This window comes from Salmo trutta, chromosome 31 (genome assembly GCF_901001165.1).
Source record: "Salmo trutta chromosome 31, fSalTru1.1, whole genome shotgun sequence".
NCBI classification, from domain to species: Eukaryota; Metazoa; Chordata; class Actinopteri; order Salmoniformes; family Salmonidae; genus Salmo; species Salmo trutta.
In genome coordinates this window covers 34,862,801-34,884,006 of record NC_042987.1, presented here as the reverse complement: position 1 = coordinate 34,884,006, position 21,206 = coordinate 34,862,801, and the positions used below count along the sequence as shown (strand labels likewise).

The following is a 21,206-nucleotide window of genomic DNA, read 5'->3' as shown; positions in this document are numbered from 1 at the left end:
TTAGTAGGGCAGGGCTCTTGGTTAGTAGGGAGGGTCTTGGTTAATAGGGAGGGTCTTGGTTAGTAGGGCAGGTCTTGGTTAGTAGGGAGGGTCTTGGTTAGTAGGTCGGGGCTCTTGGTTAGTAGGGCAGGGCTCTTGGTTAGTAGGGCAGGGCTCTTGGTTAGTAGGGCAGGGCTCTTGGTTAGTAGGGTGGCTCTTGGTTAATAGGGAGGGTCTTGGTTAGTAGGGCGGGTCTTGGTTAGTAGGGCGTGGCTCTTGGTTAGTAGGGAGGGTCTTGGTTAGTAGGGCGGGGCTGTTGGTTAGTAGGGCAGGGCTCTTGGTTAGTAGGGAGGGTCTTGGTTAGTAGGGCGGGGCTCTTGGTTAGTAGGGCAGGGCTCTTGGTTAGTAGGGAGGGTCTTGGTTAGTAGCGCGGGGCTCTTGGTTAGTAGGGCAGGGCTCTTGGTTAGTAGGGCAGGGCTCTTGGTTAGTAGGGCGGGGCTCTTGGTTAGTAGTGCGGGGCTCTTGGTTAGTAGGGCAGGTCTTCATCAGTAGGGTGGTGCTCTTGGTTAGTAGGGCAGAGCTCTTGGTTAGTATTGCGGGGCTCTTGGTTAGTAGGGCAGGTCTTCGTCAGTAGGGTGGGGCTCTTGGTTAGTAGGGGACCTGATCCTAGTATCTGTCTGATTCTGTGTACTGTATCCACTGAAAAGCAGCTTCTATGTTTTTCCATGTGAGTATTTCAATGGTTATTTTCTTTATAGATGGCCTCTGAACTAAAATGTCCTACGACAATTACCCAGATACCACATAAGAACCCTTATCACTACCTTCACACACATTTTAATCCTTCTTCTATAGCACCTAATTTGTCCTATTTAGCTAGCTTGCTGTTGCTAGCTAATTTGTCCTATTTAGCTAGCTTGCTGTTGCTAGCTAATTTGTCCTGGAATATAAACATGGAGTTGTTATCTTACCTGAAATGCACAAGGTCCTCTACTCTGACAATTAATCCACACATAAAATGGTCAACCAAGTCGTTTCTAGTCATCTCTCCTCCTTCCAGGCTTTTTCTTCTTTGGACTTTATATGGTGATTGGCATCTAACTTTCATAATAAGGTGTATTACCACAACCGACCGACCGACCTCAGTTTGTCTTTCAATCACCCCCATGGGTATAACCAATGAGGAGATGACATGTGGGAAAATATGCTTCTAAAAGCCAATGAGGAGATGGGAGAGGCAGGACTTGCGGCGCGTTCGACGTCACAAATAGGAGCATGTAGAATTGTCCACATAACAGTAGACATATTTATAAGCATCCCTGTGCTATGTTGCTGTAGCAGGCACAAAAGGAAAAACCATGCAATGAGTGCGCAATTAATCAATAAGGCCTGAGGGGGTCTAGTATATGGCCAATATACCACGACTAAGGGCTGTTCTTATGTATGATACAACACAGAGTGCCTGGATACAGCCTTAGCCGTGATATATTGGCCATATACCACACACCCTCAGGTGCTTTATTGCTATTATTAAAATATATATATATATATATAAATTATTTAACCTTTATTTAACTAGGCACGTCAGTTACCTGGGGCGACAGTAGTTAGAGCGTTAGGCCTGCAACCGAAAGGTTGCTGGATCGAATCCCCGAGCTGACAAGGTAAAACTTTGACATTCTGCCCCTGATCAAGGCAGTTAACCCACTGTTCCCCGGTAGGCCGTCAGTGTAAATAAGAATTTGTTCTTAACTGACTTGCCTGGTTAAATAAAATAACAAATTCTTATTTACAACAGCAGCCTACACCGGCCAAACCCGGACGATGATGGTCCAGTTGTGCCCCGCACTATGGGACTCCCAATCACGGCCGGTTTTGATACAGCCTGGATTATAAACTGGTTACCAACGTAATTAGAGAAAAAAAAAATGTTTTGTCATACCCGTGGTATACGGTCTAATATACCATGGCTTTCAGCCAATCAGCATTCAGGGCTCGAACCACCCAGTTTATAATTATGCAATAATAAAGCAATAAGGTGTAGTATATGGCCATTATACCAGGGTATATTGGCAGTATATCACAAACGCCTGAGGTGCCTAATTGCTATTATAAACGTAATTTGAGACGCAAAAATAAATGTTTTGTCATACCCGTGGTCTGATATACCACGGCTGTCAGCCAATCAGCATTCAGGGCTCTAACCACCCAGTTTATAATTGTGTGTATAGTACAGTGTGTCTGCTAACGGACCAATCTGAGGGCACAGAGTTTCTAAGCCCAGATGCGCAACTTCACGAAACTTCCGGGAACCCTTGCGAAACGGACCAGGCCAGGTTTTGACAAGTCAATGAGAGAAGTGAAAAATTATTCCTTAGTTGTTCATTTTCTTGAAATCTAGAGGCACGACCTAGATTCGAACCCATGTCTTATGTTGTGGAACACGTTATTACTCCAACCTCGTGAAAGTGACAAACTGTAGTCAAAGTAGTGCCTTTTTTTGCACATGCGCAGTTCGGCGCCAGACGGCTGTTAGACCCGATGACGTATTTATAAGCATGAGCTTAGCAAGACAAAGTCGCCATGACATCGCCCAGAAGTGTGATCGTGGATTTCTATTGGAGAAGCAGTTTTAGCCTACCTTCATACTGTACTTTATTTGGTAAGGCTAAAGCATCAGGGTACAGAAGCCATAGGACAAAGCAGATGATTACCGGAGTGCCGGGATTGGCTCTGCTCAGGTGTGACATCAGCAAGCTTCCGACTCCCCCCTCCCTTGCTCTCTCTCTCTCTCTCTCTCTCGCTCTCTCTCTCTCGCTCTCTCTCTCTCTCTCTCTCTATTCAACGCGCTGTATTGGCATGGAAAACATATGTTTACATTGCCAAAGCAAGTCTGCCTCTCTCTCGCTCTCTCTCTCTCTCTCTCTCTCAGTTTTTTTCTCCTTTGCCTTTCCTCCTCAGCATCCACTTCTGATGCGGTGTGTCTGTGCTGTTGGGGCGACCGGAGCCTAACGCGCAGGGCCCTTCACCCGATTCGCTGCACCTTCCCTGGGTCTCTGTCTCTTCCACTTCCCCCTGCCTGTCAGCCTGCTTGGATACCTCCCCCACCCCCCGTAGGGAGAAACGACGGGCTGCTTCACTGGGGAGCCGTTCGGGAATTAGCAATGCCCAATCCCGGCATCCTTTAGCCACTTGGAATATCTCGGATTTCTACATCCGTCCATCTGTCTCCGGATCTCCCTCCATCCGTGGCGGGGGACAGAGGAATGAACATCTGCAACCATGATGCAAGGTAATTATTTGTACCCCCACCCCATCTCCTCCTCCTATCCTCCTTTTTATCCTCGACATCCTCCCTCTCTTCTCCTACCCTCTTATGTCCTTCTGAAAGGCAGTATGTTGGGTGCTAGTGCTTGGTAATAAACTGTTGTGAGTATGAAGGCAGTATGTTGGGTGCTAGTGCTTGGTAATAAGCTGTTGTGGGTATGAAGGCAGTATGTTGGGTGCTAGTGCTTGGTAATAAACTGTTGTGGGTATGAAGGCAGTATGTTGGGTGCTAGTGCTTGGTAATAAGCTGTTGTGGGTATGAAGGCAGTATGTTGGGTGCTAGTGCTTGGTAATAAACTGTTGTGGGTATGAAGGCAGTATGTTGGGTGCTAGTGCTTGGTAATAAGCTGGTGTGGGTATGAAGGCAGTATGTTGGGTGCTAGTGCTTGGTAATAAGCTGTTGTGGGTATGAAGGCAGTATGTTGGGTGCTAGTGCTTGGTAATAAACTGTTGTGAGTATGAAGGCAGTATGTTGGGTGCTAGTGCTTGGTAATAAACTGTTGTGGGTATGAAGGCAGTATGTTGGGTGCTAGTGCTTGGTAATAAGCTGTTGTGGGTATGAAGGCAGTATGTTGGGTGCTAGTGCTTGGTAATAAGCTGTTGTGGGTATGAAGGCAGTATGTTGGGTGCTAGTGCTTGGTAATAAGCTGGTGTGGGTATGAAGGCAGTATGTTGGGTGCTAGTGCTTGGTAATAAACTGTTGTGAGTATGAAGGCAGTATGTTGGGTGCTAGTGCTTGGTAATAAACTGTTGTGGGTATGAAGGCAGTATGTTGGGTGCTAGTGCTTGGTAATAAACTGTTGTGAGTATGAAGGCAGTATGTTGGGTGCTAGTGCTTGGTAATAAGCTGTTGTGGGTATGAAGGCAGTATGTTGGGTGCTAGTGCTTGGTAATAAGCTGTTGTGGGTATGAAGGCAGTATGTTGGGTGCTAGTGCTTGGTAATAAGCTGTTGTGGGTATGAAGGCAGTATGTTGGGTGCTAGTGCTTGGTAATAAGCTGTTGTGAGTATGAAGGCAGTATGTTGGGTGCTAGTGCTTGGTAATAAGCTGTTGTGGGTATGAAGGCAGTATGTTGGGTGCTAGTGCTTGGTAATAAGCTGTTGTGGGTATGAAGGCAGTATGTTGGGTGCTAGTGCTTGGTAATAAGCTGTTGTGGGTATGAAGGCAGTATGTTGGGTGCTAGTGCTTGGTAATAAGCTGTTGTGGGTATGAAGGCAGTATGTTGGGTGCTAGTGCTTGGTAATAAACTGTTGTGGGTATGAAGGCAGTATGTTGGGTGCTACTGCTTGGTAATAAACTGTTGTGGGTATGAAGGCAGTATGTTGGGTGCTAGTGCTTGGTAATAAGCTATTTGGCACATCTGTGTGTTTGTTGCTTAGGCTAGCATATGGGGTTATTTGTAAGGGGAGGATAGATGTTCACTTCACAGCTGTCCGTCTCGGCAGGGTTTCTTGTATGTGTGTGTTGTGTGTGTGTGTGTGTGTGTGTGTGTGTGTGTGTGTGTGTGTGTGTGTGTGTGTGTGTGTGTGTGTGTGTGTGTGTATGTGTGTGTGTGTGTGTGTCTGGTGATGGTTGTGTGTGTACTCAATATTCTTGTCTCAAGGTTATTCCCATTATTGTGTCTCAATACTAAATGTTCTAGAATTCTGTGAGCTCTAGTGTGTTCTGTTCTAGTCTAATGTGTTGGCTGAAATAATGCATTCTGTGAGCTCTAGTGTGTTCTGTTCTAGTCTAATGTGTTGGCTGAAATAATGCATTCTGTGAGCTCTAGTGTGTTCTGTTCTAGTCTAATGTGTTGGCTGAAATAATGCCAGCTCATTTCAGAATGTGTGAATCAGTTACTCATTCTCCGATGATCCTACCCATCATATCAAGAGGACATTATCAAACCATTTTTATTTATTTATTCATTTATTCTCCCTGAAATTCATGGTATTCAATTGGTAGTTACAGTCTTGTCTCATCGCTGCAACTCCCGTACAGACTCGGGAGAGCCGCACTGCTTCTTGACACAATGCCTGCTTAACCCGGAAGCCAGCCACACCAATATGTCAGAGGAAACATCGTACACTTGGCGACCGTGTCAGCGTGCACTACACCTGGCCCGCCACAGGAGTCGCTAGAGCGCGACGAGGCAAGGACATCCCTGCTGGCCAAACGCTCCCCTAACCCGGACGACGCTGGGCCAATTGTGCACTGCCCAATGGGTCTCCCGGTCGCGGCCGGCTGCAACACAGCCTGGACTCCAAACCAGGATCTCTAGTGGCACAGCTAGTACTGCGATGCAGTGCCTTAGACCACTGCACCACTTGGGAGGCACCTAAAACATTTTAATTTGTGTTTTCATTGTGACATTGGTTGGTCTATTCTCCATTTGTTACATTTCTATAACCCAAGCCATCATGGTAATGATAATAAATCATAGATATTGAACAATAGAGTTGCATTCATTCACCATCAACTAATGCTAATACATATCTTTCAGATTAGAAATAATGTCAACATGGTAGGCATTGCTAACAAAAGACATACATGGTCTAACATGGCCGACTTGCAGGTTTCTTAGGCCTGCTGAATGAATGGCCAAGGAGTGTAAAATATTATTTGTGAAGCATGCCATCGATAACATGACATGTCAGTGACGACTGAACCATTTGTAGACTTGCATGCCAAGCTGGCAGCTCCTAGGCTTTAATACAATTGAGATTTGAGGCTTTCTCGCCATTCATCAATGAGAGCTATGGTAGTGTAAGCCTCAGTGCCCATGTGCAAGGTCTTAGGTAACAGATAGGCACAATGGACAGAAATAGAGATGGCTGTGAGATACTATCTCTAGTAGAGAGGGGGAGGGCTCATGGTTGTGAGATACTATCTCTAGTAGAGAGAGGGAGGGCTCATGGCTGTGAGATACTATCTCTAGTAGAGAGAGGGAGGGCTCATGGCTGTGAGATACTATCTCTAGTAGAGAGAGGGAGGGCTCATGGCTGTGAGATACTATCTCTAGTAGACAGAGGGAGGGCTCATGGCTGTGAGATACTATCTCTAGTAGAGAGGGGGAGGGCTCATGGCTGTGAGATACTATCTCTAGTAGAGAGAGGGAGGGCTCATGGCTGTGAGATACTATCTCTAGTAGAGAGAGGGAGGGCTCATGGCTGTGAGATACTATCTCTAGTAGACAGAGGGAGGGCTCATGGCTGTGAGATACTATCTCTAGTAGAGAGAGGGAGGGCTCATGGCTGTGAGATACTATCTCTAGTAGAGAGGGGGAGGGCTCATGGCTGTGAGATACTATCTCTAGTAGAGAGAGGGAGGGCTCATGGCTGTGAGATACTATCTCTAGTAGAGAGAGGGAGGGCTCATGGCTGTGAGATACTATCTCTAGTAGACAGAGGGAGGGCTCATGGCTGTGAGATACTATCTCTAGTAGACAGAGGGAGGGCTCATGGCTGTGAGATACTATCTCTAGTAGACAGAGGGAGGGCTCATGGCTGTGAGATACTATCTCTAGTAGAGAGGGGGAGGGCTCATGGCTGTGAGATACTATCTCTAGTAGAGAGAGGGAGGGCTCATGGCTGTGAGATACTATCTCTAGTAGAGAGGGGGGAGGGCTCATGGCTGTGAGATACTATCTCTAGTAGAGAGAGGGAGGGCTCATGGCTGTGAGATACTATCTCTAGTAGAGAGGGGGAGGGCTCATGGCTGTGAGATACTATCTCTAGTAGAGAGAGGGAGGGCTCATGGCTGTGAGATACTATCTCTAGTAGAGAGGGGGAGGGCTCATGGCTGTGAGATACTATCTCTAGTAGAGAGGGGGAGGGCTCATGGCTGTGAGATACTATCTCTAGTAGAGAGGGGGAGGGCTCATGGCTGTGAGATACTATCTCTAGTAGAGAGGGGGAGGGCTCATGGCTGTGAGATACTATCTCTAGTAGAGAGGGGGAGGGCTCATGGCTGTGAGATACTATCTCTAGTAGAGAGAGGGAGGGCTCATGGCTGTGAGATACTATCTCTAGTAGAGAGAGGGAGGGCTCATGGCTGTGAGATACTATCTCTAGTAGAGAGGGGGAGGGCTCATGGCTGTGAGATACTATCTCTAGTAGAGAGGGGGAGGGCTCATGGCTGTGAGATACTATCTCTAGTAGAGAGGGGGAGGGCTCATGGCTGTGAGATACTATCTCTAGTAGAGAGAGGGAGGGCTCATGGCTGTGAGATACTATCTCTAGTAGAGAGAGGGAGGGCTCATGGCTGTGAGATACTATCTCTAGTAGAGAGGGGGAGGGCTCATGGCTGTGAGATACTATCTCTAGTAGAGAGGGGGAGGGCTCATGGCTGTGAGATACTATCTCTAGTAGAGAGAGGGAGGGCTCATGGCTGTGAGATACTATCTCTAGTAGAGAGGGGGAGGGCTCATGGCTGTGAGATACTATCTCTAGTAGAGAGAGGGAGGGCTCATGGCTGTGAGATACTATCTCTAGTAGAGAGAGGGAGGGCTCATGGCTGTGAGATACTATCTCTAGTAGAGAGAGGGAGGGCTCATGGCTGTGAGATACTATCTCTAGTAGAGAGGGGGAGGGCTCATGGCTGTGAGATACTATCTCTAGTAGAGAGGGGGAGGGCTCATGGCTGTGAGATACTATCTCTAGTAGAGAGGGGGAGGGCTCATGGCTGTGAGATACTATCTCTAGTAGAGAGAGGGAGGGCTCATGGCTGTGAGATACTATCTCTAGTAGAGAGAGGGAGGGCTCATGGCTGTGAGATACTATCTCTAGTAGAGAGGGGGAGGGCTCATGGCTGTGAGATACTATCTCTAGTAGAGAGGGGGAGGGCTCATGGCTGTGAGATACTATCTCTAGTAGAGAGGGGGAGGGCTCATGGCTGTGAGATACTATCTCTAGTAGAGAGAGGGAGGGCTCATGGCTGTGAGATACTATCTCTAGTAGAGAGGGGGAGGGCTCATGGCTGTGAGATACTATCTCTAGTAGAGAGGGGGAGGGCTCATGGCTGTGAGATACTATCTCTAGTAGAGAGAGGGAGGGCTCATGGCTGTGAGATACTATCTCTAGTAGAGAGGGGGAGGGCTCATGGCTGTGAGATACTATCTCTAGTAGAGAGGGGGAGGGCTCTGCCTAGAGTTTCTCTAAGGCCAGTTGACTGCTATTCAGTGCAGTGTTAGTGTACAATGTTTCATTAAGTCGTCCATTAAAGAGTTTGGAGTGGAGAGGGAAAGGGAAAAACTGGGTGCATCTCAATAGTCTAAAGTAGGTTCATCCTCAATAAGTACCCTCTGCATTTGTCACTGTCCAGCTCTTTCACATCAGTGCAAATGAAGGAAAAGAGACAAAGAGAGGAAGCCATGGGAGACTATTGAGATGCGTCCCACCAAGGCTGTTTTTGTCTGCTCATTGTGCTTGGCGTAAACTAAAATATCAAAACAGCTGAATAAAATCACCCCAAGAGGTTCCCCAGTAAACATCCGGGGCTGCAGCGTACCATAATTACTATATAGCTAGTTAGTTGGCACAAAATGACAAGTTCCTCTTTCTTGATCCAACCAAAAAATGTAACAAACGAGTTACATACACACATTGCCTTGTTGCTACCTGATCCACTAAACAAAATCACCAGACAACGTTTATTTCCTGTTTATTATTCCTGTTTCCTCTGCTGGTGTTAGCTACATTTGGCTAGCACATAAAATAACCACAGAGCTAGCGCGATGTGAAGGTAGAGAAAGATCAACTTACCTTGTTAACCAGCTAGATAGATACATTTCTCTCACAATAGCCAACAATATAACTAAACTAAATGCAACTGCCATACGAATCCAGTGTTTGATGGCCACATTGTTTACATTCAAAGTTAGCTAGCAGCAGTAATTACCCTGCTATTAACCTCTCTCTCCCCCTCACCAACCTCTCTCTCCCCCTCACCAACCTGTCTCTCCCCTCTCACCAACCTGTCTCTCCCCCTCACCAACCTGTCTCTCCCCTCTCACCAACCTGTCTCTCCCCCTCACCAACCTGTCTTTCCCCTCTCACCAACCTGTCTCTCCCCCTCACCAACCTGTCTCTCCCCTCTCACCAACCTGTCTCTCCCCTCTCACCAACCTGTCTCTCCCCTCTCACCAACCTGTCTCTCCCCTCTCACCAACCTGTCTCTCCCCCTCACCAACCTCTCTCTCCCCTCTCACCAACCTGTCTCTCCCCTCTCACCAACCTGTCTCTCCCCTCTCACCAACCTGTCTCTCCCCTCTCACCAATCTGTCTCTCCCCTCTCACCAACCTGTCTCTGCCCCTCACCAACCTCTCTCTCCCCTCTCCCCAACCTCTCTCTCCCCCTCACCAACCTGTCTCTCCCCTCTCACCAACCTCTCTCTCCCCCCTCACCAACCTCTCTCTCCCCTCTCACCAACCTGTCTCTCCCCTCTCACCAACCTGTCTCTCCCCTCTCACCAACCTGTCTCTCCCCTCTCACCAACCTGTCTCTCCCCTCTCCCCAACCTCTCTCTCCCCTCTCCCCAACCTGTCTCTCCCCTCTCACCAACCTCTCTCTCCCCTCTCCCCAACCTCTCTCTCCCCTCTCACCAATCTGTCTCTCCCCTCACCAACCTGTCTCTCCCCTCTCACCAACCTGTCTCTCCCCTCTCACCAACCTGTCTCTCCCCTCTCCCCAACCTCTCTCTCCCCTCTCCCCAACCTCTCTCTCCCCCTCACCAACCTCTCACCAACCTCTCTCTCCCCTCTCACCAACCTGTCTCTCCCCTCTCCCCAACCTCTCTCTCCCCTCTCCCCAACCTGTCTCTCCCCCTCACCAACCTCTCTCTCCCCCTCACCAATCTGTCTCTCCCCTCTCCCCAACCTCTCTCTCCCCCTCACCAACCTCTCACCAACCTGTCTCTCCCCTCTCCCCAACCTCTCTCTCCCCTCTCACCAACCTGTCTCTCCCCCTCACCAACCTGTCTCTCCCCCTCACCAATCTGTCTCTCCCCTCTCCCCAACCTCTCTCTCCCCTCTCCCCAACCTCTCTCTCCCCTCTCACCAACCTGTCTCTCCCCTCTCCCCAACCTCTCTCTCCCCTCTCACCAACCTGTCTCTCCCCTCTCACCAACCTGTCTCTCCCCCTCACCAATCTGTCTCTCCCCTCTCCCCAACCTGTCTCTCCCCTCTCACCAACCTGTCTCTCCCCTCTCACCAACCTGTCTCTCCCCCTCACCAACCTCTCTCTCCCCCTCACCAACCTGTCTCTCCCCCTCACCAACCTGTCTCTCCCCTCTCCCCAACCTCTCTCTCCCCTCTCACCAACCTGTCTCTCCCCTCTCACCAACCTGTCTCTCCCCCTCACCAACCTCTCTCTCCCCCTCACCAACCTGTCTCTCCCCCTCACCAATCTGTCTCTCCTAGCTCTTCTACTGCTTCCTCCAAGAGGCAATTATATTTTACCCAGGTGTATTGCCCACTTAGTTTCAATTAAGAAACATACTGTCATTTTAATGAACCTCTAGCTTGTGCTAGGAATGCATTATGAACCTCACATTACAAGACCTAGCTAGTGGTTTGTTTACATCTAGTAAAGCTAGACTATAATACAAATGCTAGCGTTGACACCTTGTGGCTCAGTTGGTAGAGCATGGTGTGTGCAATGCCAGCATGGTGTGTGCAATGCCAGGGTTGTGGGTTTGATTCCCACGGGGGGCCAGTACAAAAGAGCGTCTGCTAAATGACTAAAATGTAAAACAATCATGTTGAACTGCACATTAATTACACCAGGATGATACATTGACGTTTTTGTCATTTAGCAGACGCTGTTATTCAGAGCGACTTACAGTAGAGTGCTTTTTTATCTTTCATACTGGTCGGGAATCAAACCCACAACCCTGGCGTTGCATGCACCACGCTCTACCAACTGAGCCACACGGGGCCTATACATAACTTTCAAGCAACATGTATTTTAGAAATTAAATCAAAATAACCTTAAATTCCTTTCTGCACAGCCTCATGATGGTGATATTTGCTAATACTGTCTATCTCCTGTGCATGTCATCCTTAATAAGGCCTACCTTCATTACAAGGCTAGTAAACTAAACTAAACTCCATGGTGAAGGAAGGTTATGATGAAAGTGGAGTTTAGTCCGCCAGGGTAGGGCTTGTACTAATACATTTCATGATGGCATGTAAAGTACTGTAGTGTATCTGTAGAAGGAAATCTGGTGTCCTTCAACATGGTTAGTGTCATTAATTGTCTAATGAAAAGGAAAAACCCACAGACTGATCCAGTATCAGTCTTTTGTTTTCTTTCACGTTATTAGCAAGTGATTCACACACACACACACAAGTTATCTCAGACGTATTAGTGCTTTTCCTATTTTTAATAGTGTCATTTCAAGTGGAGAAAACATCTCAACCAAATGTAAACAATGTGGGAGGATTTGCTAATCCTGTTTCAGTATTGAAATGACAAGCCACATGTACAAGTGCATTGAACATGCCCACGAGGCCAATACTAATCCCATCACATGTCTGCATTGGGCATGCATGCCATAAATAATCTCACATCCACTGTAATCAAGAGGGTAGAGCATGGGTACTGGAGGCAAGAGAAAAATATCCTGGAGAGTGACCACAGTGAAAGGTCACTTTCACAATATTACTGGGCTGGAATAACAGACTGCACATCCACACACGCCCTATGGGTCCCCAGCCCACTCTATGGGTCCCCAGCCCACTCTATGGGTCCCCAGCCCATCCTATGGGTCCCCAGCCCACCCTATGGGGCCCCAGCCCACCCTATGGGGCCCCAGCCCACCCTATGGGTCCCCAGCCCACCCTATAGGTCCCCAGCCCACCCTATGGGGCCCCAGCCCACCCTATGGGTCCCCAGCCCACCCTATGGGTCTCCAGCCCAACCTATGGGTCTCCAGCCCACCCTATGGGTCCCCAGCCCACCCTATGGGTCCCCAGCCCACCCTATGGGTCCCCAGCCCACCCTATGGGTCTCCAGCCCACCCTATGGGTCTCCAGCCCAACCTATAGGTCCCCAGCCCACCCTAGAGGTCCCCAGACAACCTGTTTGGTCTCCAGCCCACCCTATGGGTCCCCAGTACTAGGTTTGTCCACCTGTGCTCCAAAGTCACCTCAAACAGGACTGTACCCAACATGGGTGCCCTCTGGGGGACATATGCCCTGAGCTCTGGGCTGTGGCTGTGTCCACACATTAAACTGTATCAGGGTGTTGGTTTTTCCACTTTGATTACAACACTGTATGATGCCTACTGCCAACCCTGGAGGGGGCTTGGCCTCCGTTTTGGCACAGAATAGCTAGATTCCCCCACAGCACTGGCTCAATGGGGTGTTTCCATTGATCCCTACTGGCTTTTCTTTCCATTCCATTTTGTCTTTGGTTGTACAAATGTGGTGATTGTGTTCCCGTGTCCCACACCCTCATATATATCATCCTGACCAACCTGCTCTCTAAATACACCTCTGCTGTCTTCAAACAGGATCTCAGCGATCACTGCCTCATTGCCTGCATCCGTAATGGGTCCGCGGTCAAACGACCACCCCTCATCACTGTTAAACGCTCCCTAAAACACTTCAGCGAGCAGGCCTTTCTAATCGACCTGGAAGGATATTGTCCTCATTCCGTCAGTAGAGGATGCCTGGTTATTCTTTAAAAGTGCTTTCCTCACCATCTTAAATAATCATGCCCCATTCAAAAAATGTACAACCAGGAACAGATATAGCCCTTGGTTCACCCCAGACCTGACTGCCCTTGACCAGCACAAAAACATCCTGTGGCGTACTGCATTAGCATCGAATAGCCCCTGCGATGTGCAACTTTTCAGGGAGGTTAGGAACCAATATACACAGGCAGTTAGGAAAGCTAAGGCTAGCATTTTCAAACAGAAATTTGCATCCTGTAGCACAAACTCCAAAAAGTTCTGGGACACAGTAAAGTCCATGGAGAATAAGAGCACCTCCTCCCAGCTGCCCACTGCACTGAGGCTAGGAAATACTGTCACCACCGATAAATCCACGATAATTGAGAATTTCAATAAGCATTTTTCTACGACTGGCAATGCTTTCTACCTGGCTACCCCTACCCCGGTCAACAGCTCTGCACCCCCCACAGCAACTTGCCCAAGTCTCCCCCATTTCTCCTTCACCCAAATCCAGATAGCTGATGTTCTGAAAGAGCTGCAAAATCTGGACTCCTACAAATCAGCTGTGCTCAACAATCTGGACCCTCTCGTTCTAAAATGATCCGCCGAAATGGTTGCAACCCCTATTACTAGCCTGTTCAACCTCTCTTTCGTATCATCTGAGGTCCCCAAAGATTGGAAAGCTGCCGTGGTCATCCCCCTCTTCAAAGGGGGAGACACTCTAGACCCAAACTGTTACAGACCTATATCTATCCTACCCTGCCTTTCTAAGGTCTTCGAAAGCCAGGTTAACAAATAGATCACAGACCATTTCGAATCCCACCGTACCTTCTCCACTGTGCAATCTGGTTTCAGAGCCGGTCATGGGTGCACCTCAGCCACGCTCAAGGTCCTAAACGATATAATAACCACCATCGATAAGAGACATTACTGTGCAGCCGTATTCATCAACCTGGCCAAGGCTTTCGACTCTGTCAATCACCACATTCTTATCGGCAGACTCAATAGCCTTGGTTTCTCAAATGACTGCCTTGCCTGGTTCACCAACTACTTCTCAGACAGAGTTCAGTGTGTCAAATCGGAGGGCCTGTTGTCCGGACCTCTGGCAGTCTCTGTGGGGGTGCCACAGGGTTAAATTCTCGGGCCGACTCTTTTCTCTGTGTACATCAATGATGTCGCTCTGCTGCTGGTAATTCTCTAATCCACCTCTACGCAGACGACACCATTCTGTATACTTCTGGCCCTTCTTTGGAAACTGTGTTAACTAACCTCCAGACGAGCTTCAATGTCATACAACTCTCGTTCCGTGGCCTCCAACTGCTCTTAAATGTAAGTAAAACTAAATGCATGCTCTTCAACCGATCGCTGCCCGCACCTGCTCGCCCGTCCAGCATCACTACTCTGGACGGTTCTGACTTAGAATACGTGGACAATTACAAATACCTAGGTGTCTGGTTAGACTGTAAACTCTCCTTCCAGACTCACATTATTAAGCATCTCCAATCCAAAATTAAATCTAGAATCGGCTTCCTATTTCGCAACAAAGCATCCTTCACTCATGCTGCCGAACATACCCTCGTAAAACTGACTATCCTTGATCCTTGACTTCGGCGATGTCATTTACAAAATTGCCTCCAACACTCTACTCAGCAAACCCCAAAGCCAATTCCCCCTTTGGCCGCCTTTCCTTCCAGTTCTCTGCTGCCAATGACTGGATCGAATTGCAAAAATCACTGAAGCTGGAGACTCATATCTCCCTCACTAACTTTAAGCATCAGCTCTCAGAGCAGCTTACAGATCATTGCACCTGTACATAGCCCATCTGTAAATAGCCCATCTGTAAATAGCCCATCCAACTACCTCATCCCCATATTGTTATTTTTTTCTTCTTCTCCTTTGCACCCCAGTATCTCTACTTGCACATTCATCTTCTGCACATCTATCACTCCAGTGTTTAATTGCTAAATTGTAATTACTTCGCCACTGCGGCCTATTTATTGCCTTACATCCCTAATCTTACCTCATTTCCACAAACTGTATATTGACTTTTCTATTGTGTTATTGACTGTATGTTTGTTTATTCCATGTGCCAATCTGTGTGGTTGTTTGTGTCTCACTGCTTTGCTTTATCTTGGCCAGGTTGTAGTTGTAAATGAGAACTTGTTCTCAACTGGCCTACCTGGTTAAATAAAGGTGAAATAAAAATAAAATTAAAAAAATCCTACCTTTAAAATGTATTGACTGCAATTTAATCTTCCTCCTTAGTAATTCATTTTATACAACTTTGTAATGATTACGTCTGACATGGTTTGTTGTACAACACTCCCTTCCGAATGTATTTGGACAGTGATGCTAAAATTGTAAAGCACGGCGCTATACTCCACCATTTTGGATTTGAGCTCAAATGTTTCATATGAGGCGACAATCCAGAATGTCACCTTTCATTTGAGGGTATTTTCATACATATCTGTTTTACCGTTTACAAATGAAAGCACTTTATGTATCTAGTCCCCACATTTAAAGAAGTCATAAGTATTTGGTCAAATTCGTTTATAGAGTGAGCTCCAAAAGTATTGGGATATTGACACATTTTGTTGTGGTTTTGGATCTGTACTCCAGCACTTTAGATTTGAAATGAAACAATGACTATGAGGTTAAAGTGCAGACTGTCAGCTTTCATTTTAGGGAATTTTCATCAACGGCTTAGAAATTACAGAACTTTTTGTACATAGTCCCCCCCAATTTTAGGGGACCAAAAGTATTGGAACAAATTCACTTAAAATAGTAAAAGTGAGGTATTTGGTCCCATATTTATAGCACGCAATGACTACATCAAGCTTGTGTCTGATTGGTAATGGTAAATAATGTATTGTGTCCTTTTGGAGTCACTTTTATTGTAAATAAGAATAGAATAGAGAATCCCCTGTTATTTTAATGATGAGAGGTTAGAATGTCTTGGGGGTATGATATTTGTGTGTCTGTAACTTTCTTAATCATCATTATTCACGGTTCATTCAGGATTATCCGTAATCATGCTAGCATCCACATGAATGTAGAAGTGTTTAAAACATATTCTATGGTTATTAACACTAAAAGTGACTCCAAAATGACACAACAGATTTATGCAACTCAATATGAGGAAGGTGTTCTTAATGTTTGGTCATACTCAGTGTATAAGTGAATTTGTCCCAATACTTTTGGTCCCCTAAAATGTATAATTCTGTCTCAAATTTACCCCCCACCCCCTCCACTGTAAAACATTAGTTAAATCAACTCAAATTTAACTAATGTTTTACAGCACTTAATTGGCCTACTCTCTCCAACTCACTTTCTCTCCTGCTACCCTTCATTCCTTCTCTTTTAGGACTGAAGAAACGCACCAGGAAGGCCTTTGGGTTACGAAAGAAAGAGAAGGACACAGACTCCACGTGAGTGTTCTCCTGTAGACAGTTTAATATGAGTGTTCTCTAGTAGACAGTTTAATGTGAGTGTTCTCCTGTAGACAGTTTAATGTGAGTGTTCTCCTGTAGACAGTTTAATATGAGTGTTCTCTAGTAGACAGTTTAATGTGAGTGTTCTCCTGTAGACAGTTTAATATGAGTGTTCTCTAGTAGACAGTTTAATGTGAGTGTTCTCCTGTAGACAGTTTAATGTGAGTGTTCTCCTGTAGACAGTTTAATATGAGTGTTCTCTAGTAGACAGTTTAATATGAGTGTTCTCCTGTAGACAGTTTAATGTGAGTGTTCTCCTGTAGACAGTTTAATGTGAGTGTTCTCCTGTAGACAGTTTAATATGAGTGTTCTCTAGTAGACAGTTTAATATGAGTGTTCTCCTGTAGACAGTTTAATATGAGTGTTCTCTAGTAGACAGTTTAATATGAGTGTTCTCCTGTAGACAGTTTAATATGAGTGTTCTCTAGTAGACAGTTTAATATGAGTGTTCTCCTGTAGACAGTTTAATGTGAGTGTTCTCCTGTAGACAGTTTAATGTGAGTGTTCTCCTGTAGACAGTTTAATATGAGTGTTCTCCTGTAGACAGTTTAATGTGAGTGTTCTCCTGTAGACAGTTTAATGTGAGTGTTCTCCTGTAGACAGTTTAATGTGAGTGTTCTCCTGTAGACAGTTTAATGTGAGTGTTCTCTAGTAGACAGTTTAATATGAGTGTTCTCTAGTAGACAGTTTAATGTGAGTGTTCTCCTGTAGACAGTTTAATATGAGTGTTCTCTAGTAGACAGTTTAATGTGAGTGTTCTCCTGTAGACAGTTTAATATGAGTGTTCTCCTGTAGACAGTTTAATGTGAGTGTTCTCCTGTAGACAGTTTAATATGAGTGTTCTCTAGTAGACAGTTTAATATGAGTGTTCTCCTGTAGACAGTTTAATGTGAGTGTTCTCCTGTAGACAGTTTAATGTGAGTGTTCTCCTGTAGACAGTTTAATATGAGTGTTCTCCTGTAGACAGTTTAATGTGAGTGTTCTCCTGTAGACAGTTTAATATGAGTGTTCTCCTGTAGACAGTTTAATATGAGTGTTCTCCTGTAGACAGTTTAATATGAGTGTTCTCCAGTAGACAGTTTAATGTGAGTGTTCTCCTGTAGACAGTTTAATATGAGTGTTCTCCTGTAGACAGTTTAATGTGAGTGTTCTCCTGTAGACAGTTTAATATGAGTGTTCTCCTGTAGACAGTTTAATGTGAGTGTTCTCCTGTAGACAGTTTAATATGAGTGTTCTCCTGTAGACAGTTTAATATGAGTGTTCTCTAGTAGACAGTTTAATATGAGTGTTCTCCAGTAGACAGTTTAATGTGAGTGTTCTCCTGTAGACAGTTTAATATGAGTGTTCTCCTGTAGACAGTTTAATGTGAGTGTTCTCCTGTAGACAGTTTAATGTGAGTGTTCTCCTGTAGACAGTTTAATATGAGTGTTCTCCTGTAGACAGTTTAATGTGAGTGTTCTCCTGTAGACAGTTTAATATGAGTGTTCTCCTGTAGACAGTTTAATGTGAGTGTTCTCCTGTAGACAGTTTAATATGAGTGTTCTCCTGTAGACAGTTTAATGTGAGTGTTCTCCTGTAGACAGTTTAATGTGAGTGTTCTCCTGTAGACAGTTTAATGTGAGTGTTCTCTAGTAGACAGTTTAATGTGAGTGTTCTCCTGTAGACAGTTTAATATGAGTGTTCTCCTGTAGACAGTTTAATATGAGTGTTCTCCTGTAGACAGTTTAATATGAGTGTTCTCTAGTAGACAGTTTAATATGAGTGTTCTCTAGTAGACAGTTTAATATGAGTGTTCTCTAGTAGACAGTTTAATGTGAGTGTTCTCCTGTAGACAGTTTAATATGAGTGTTCTCCTGTAGACAGTTTAATATGAGTGTTCTCTAGTAGACAGTTTAATATGAGTGTTCTCCAGTAGACAGTTTAATGTGAGTGTTCTCCAGTAGACAGTTTAATGTGAGTGTTCTCCTGTAGACAGTTTAATGTGAGTGTTCTCCTGTAGACAGTTTAATATGAGTGTTCTCCTGTAGACAGTTTAATATGAGTGTTCTCTAGTAGACAGTTTAATATGAGTGTTCTCCAGTAGACAGTTTAATGTGAGTGTTCTCCTGTAGACAGTTTAATATGAGTGTTCTCCTGTAGACAGTTTAATGTGAGTGTTCTCCTGTAGACAGTTTAATGTGAGTGTTCTCCTGTAGACAGTTTAATATGAGTGTTCTCCTGTAGACAGTTTAATATGAGTGTTCTCCTGTAGACAGTTTAATATGAGTGTTCTCCAGTAGACAGTTTAATGTGAGTGTTCTCTAGTAGACAGTTTAATATGAGTGTTCTCTAGTAGACAGTTTAATATGAGTGTTCTCCTGTAGACAGTTTAATATGAGTGTTCTCCTGTAGACAGTTTAATATGAGTGTTCTCCAGTAGACAGTTTAATGTGAGTGTTCTCTAGTAGACAGTTTAATATGAGTGTTCTCTAGTAGACAGTTTAATATGAGTGTTCTCCTGTAGACAGTTTAATATGAGTGTTCTCTAGTAGACAGTTTAATATGAGTGTTCTCCAGTAGACAGTTTAATATGAGTGTTCTCCTGTAGACAGTTTAATATGAGTGTTCTCCTGTAGACAGTTTAATGTGAGTGTTCTCCTGTAGACAGTTTAATGTGAGTGTTCTCTAGTAGACTGTTTAATGTGAGTGTTCTCCTGTAGACAGTTTAATATGAGTGTTCTCCTGTAGACAGTTTAATGTGAGTGTTCTCCTGTAGACAGTTTAATATGAGTGTTCTCCTGTAGACAGTTTAATATGAGTGTTCTCCTGTAGACAGTTTAATGTGAGTGTTCTCCTGTAGACAGTTTAATATGAGTGTTCTCTAGTAGACAGTTTAATGTGAGTGTTCTCCAGTAGACAGTTTAATATGAGTGTTCTCCTGTAGACAGTTTAATGTGAGTGTTCTCTAGTAGACAGTTTAATGTGAGTGTTCTCTAGTAGACAGTTTAATGTGAGTGTTCTCTAGTAGACAGTTTAATATGAGTGTTCTCTAGTAGACAGTTTAATGTGAGTGTTCTCCTGTAGACAGTTTAATATGAGTGTTCTCCTGTAGACAGTTTAATGTGAGTGTTCTCTAGTAGACAGTTTAATATGAGTGTTCTCCTGTAGACAGTTTAATGTGAGTGTTCTCCTGTAGACAGTTTAATATGAGTGTTCTCCTGTAGACAGTTTAATGTGAGTGTTCTCCAGCAGCTACAGCAGGATTTACTTTGGTGACACTTTGGTTGTAAGTCCATAGACCTGCAGTTGATATGTTGCTCTATGTAGAGTGTCAATAGAGGGGACATCTAAATAAAGTTAGTTTATTTTTATTCGATAACTATTTGAGCTGTCATTCAAAAAATATTTTTGACCTTATCACTCATATTTTCTAAGTAGTCTGATGACTGTGATCTTTCCTCTCTCGTCTCTCTGAACAGTGGCTCCCCTGACAAAGATGGAGTAAGTACGAGAAAGGTAGACTATGGGGTAAACCATCGATCTGATGTCATTGATACTCTTATCCTCACTCTTCTTTGTTTGTTTACTTCACTGTAGTTGAATGTATCCCATTCGTGAATAGTGCTGTTCTTGTTGTTGATTCAAGCTGTGGATATACTTTTGAAGTCAGAAGTTTACATACACCTTAGACAAATACATTTAAACTCAGTTTTTTCACAATTCCTGACATTTAATCCTAGTAAATATTCCCTGTCTTAGGTCAGTTAGGATCACCACTTTATTGTAAGAATGTGAAATGTCAGAATAATAGTAGAGAGAATTATTTATTTCAGCACATTCCCGGTGGGTCGGAAGTTTACATACACTCAATTAGTATTTGGTAGCATTGCCTTTAAATTCTTTAACTTGGGTCAAACGTTTCGGGTAGCCTTCCACAAGCCTCCCACAATAAATTGGATGAATTTTGGCCCATTCCTCCTGACAGAGCCGTGTAACTGAATCAGGTTTGTAGGCCTCCTTGCTCGCACACGCTTTTTCAGTTCTGCCCACAAATGTTCTATGGGATTGAGGTCAGGGCTTTGTGATGGCCACTCCAATACCTTGACTTTGTTGTCCTTAAGCCATTTTGCCACAACTTTGGAAGTATGCCTGGGGTCATTGCCCATTTGGAAGACCCATTTGCGATCAAGCTTTAACTTCCTGACTGATGTCTTGATGCTGCCACTCCTGTGCTTCACGGTTGGGATGGTGTTCTTCGGCTTGCAAGCGTCCCCCTTTTTCCTCCAAACATAATGATGGTCATTATGGCCAAACAGTTCTGTTTTTGTATCATCAGACCAGATGACATTTCTCCAAAAAGTACGATCTTTGTCCCCATGTGCAGTTGCAAACCGTAGTCTGGCTTTTTTATGGTGGTTTTGGAGCAGTGGCTTCTTCCTTGCTGAGCGGCCTTTCAGGTTATGTCGATATAGTACTCGTTTTACTGTGGATATAGATACTGTGGATATAGATACTAGATACTCAAATTATGTCAATTAGCCTATCAGAAGCTTCTAAAGCCATGACATAATTTTCTGGAATTTTCCAAGCTATTTAAAGGCGCTGTCAACTTAGTGTATGTTAACTTCTGACCCACAGGAATTGTGATACAGTGAATTATAAGTGAAATAATCTGTCTGTTAACAATTGTTGGAAAAATTACTTGTGTCATGCACAAAGTAGATGTCCTAACCGACTTGCCTAAACTATAGTTTGTTAACAAGAAATTTGTG

General features: G+C 44.9%; 1 protein-coding gene across 5 annotated transcripts in view; it reads left to right on the top strand.

Annotated features, from left to right (window-relative positions):
• The first annotated feature begins 2,550 nt into the window (after positions 1 to 2,550).
• Positions 2,551 to 21,206, top strand: part of LOC115170089 (SH3-containing GRB2-like protein 3-interacting protein 1) — a 58,186-nt gene continuing 39,530 nt past the window's right edge. For 3 of the 5 annotated variants that reach the window (XM_029726363.1, XM_029726361.1, XM_029726359.1), the window contains exons 1-3: positions 2,866 to 3,271; positions 16,329 to 16,392; positions 19,914 to 19,935. In XM_029726363.1, the coding sequence (XP_029582223.1) occupies positions 3,262 to 3,271; positions 16,329 to 16,392; positions 19,914 to 19,935 (96 nt within the window). In that variant the 5' untranslated portion in view covers positions 2,866 to 3,261. Of the gene's footprint in view, positions 2,721 to 2,865; positions 3,272 to 16,328; positions 16,393 to 19,913; positions 19,951 to 21,206 lie in introns of those variants that run through there. The other 2 variants (XM_029726360.1, XM_029726362.1) reach the window with 2 other exon arrangements.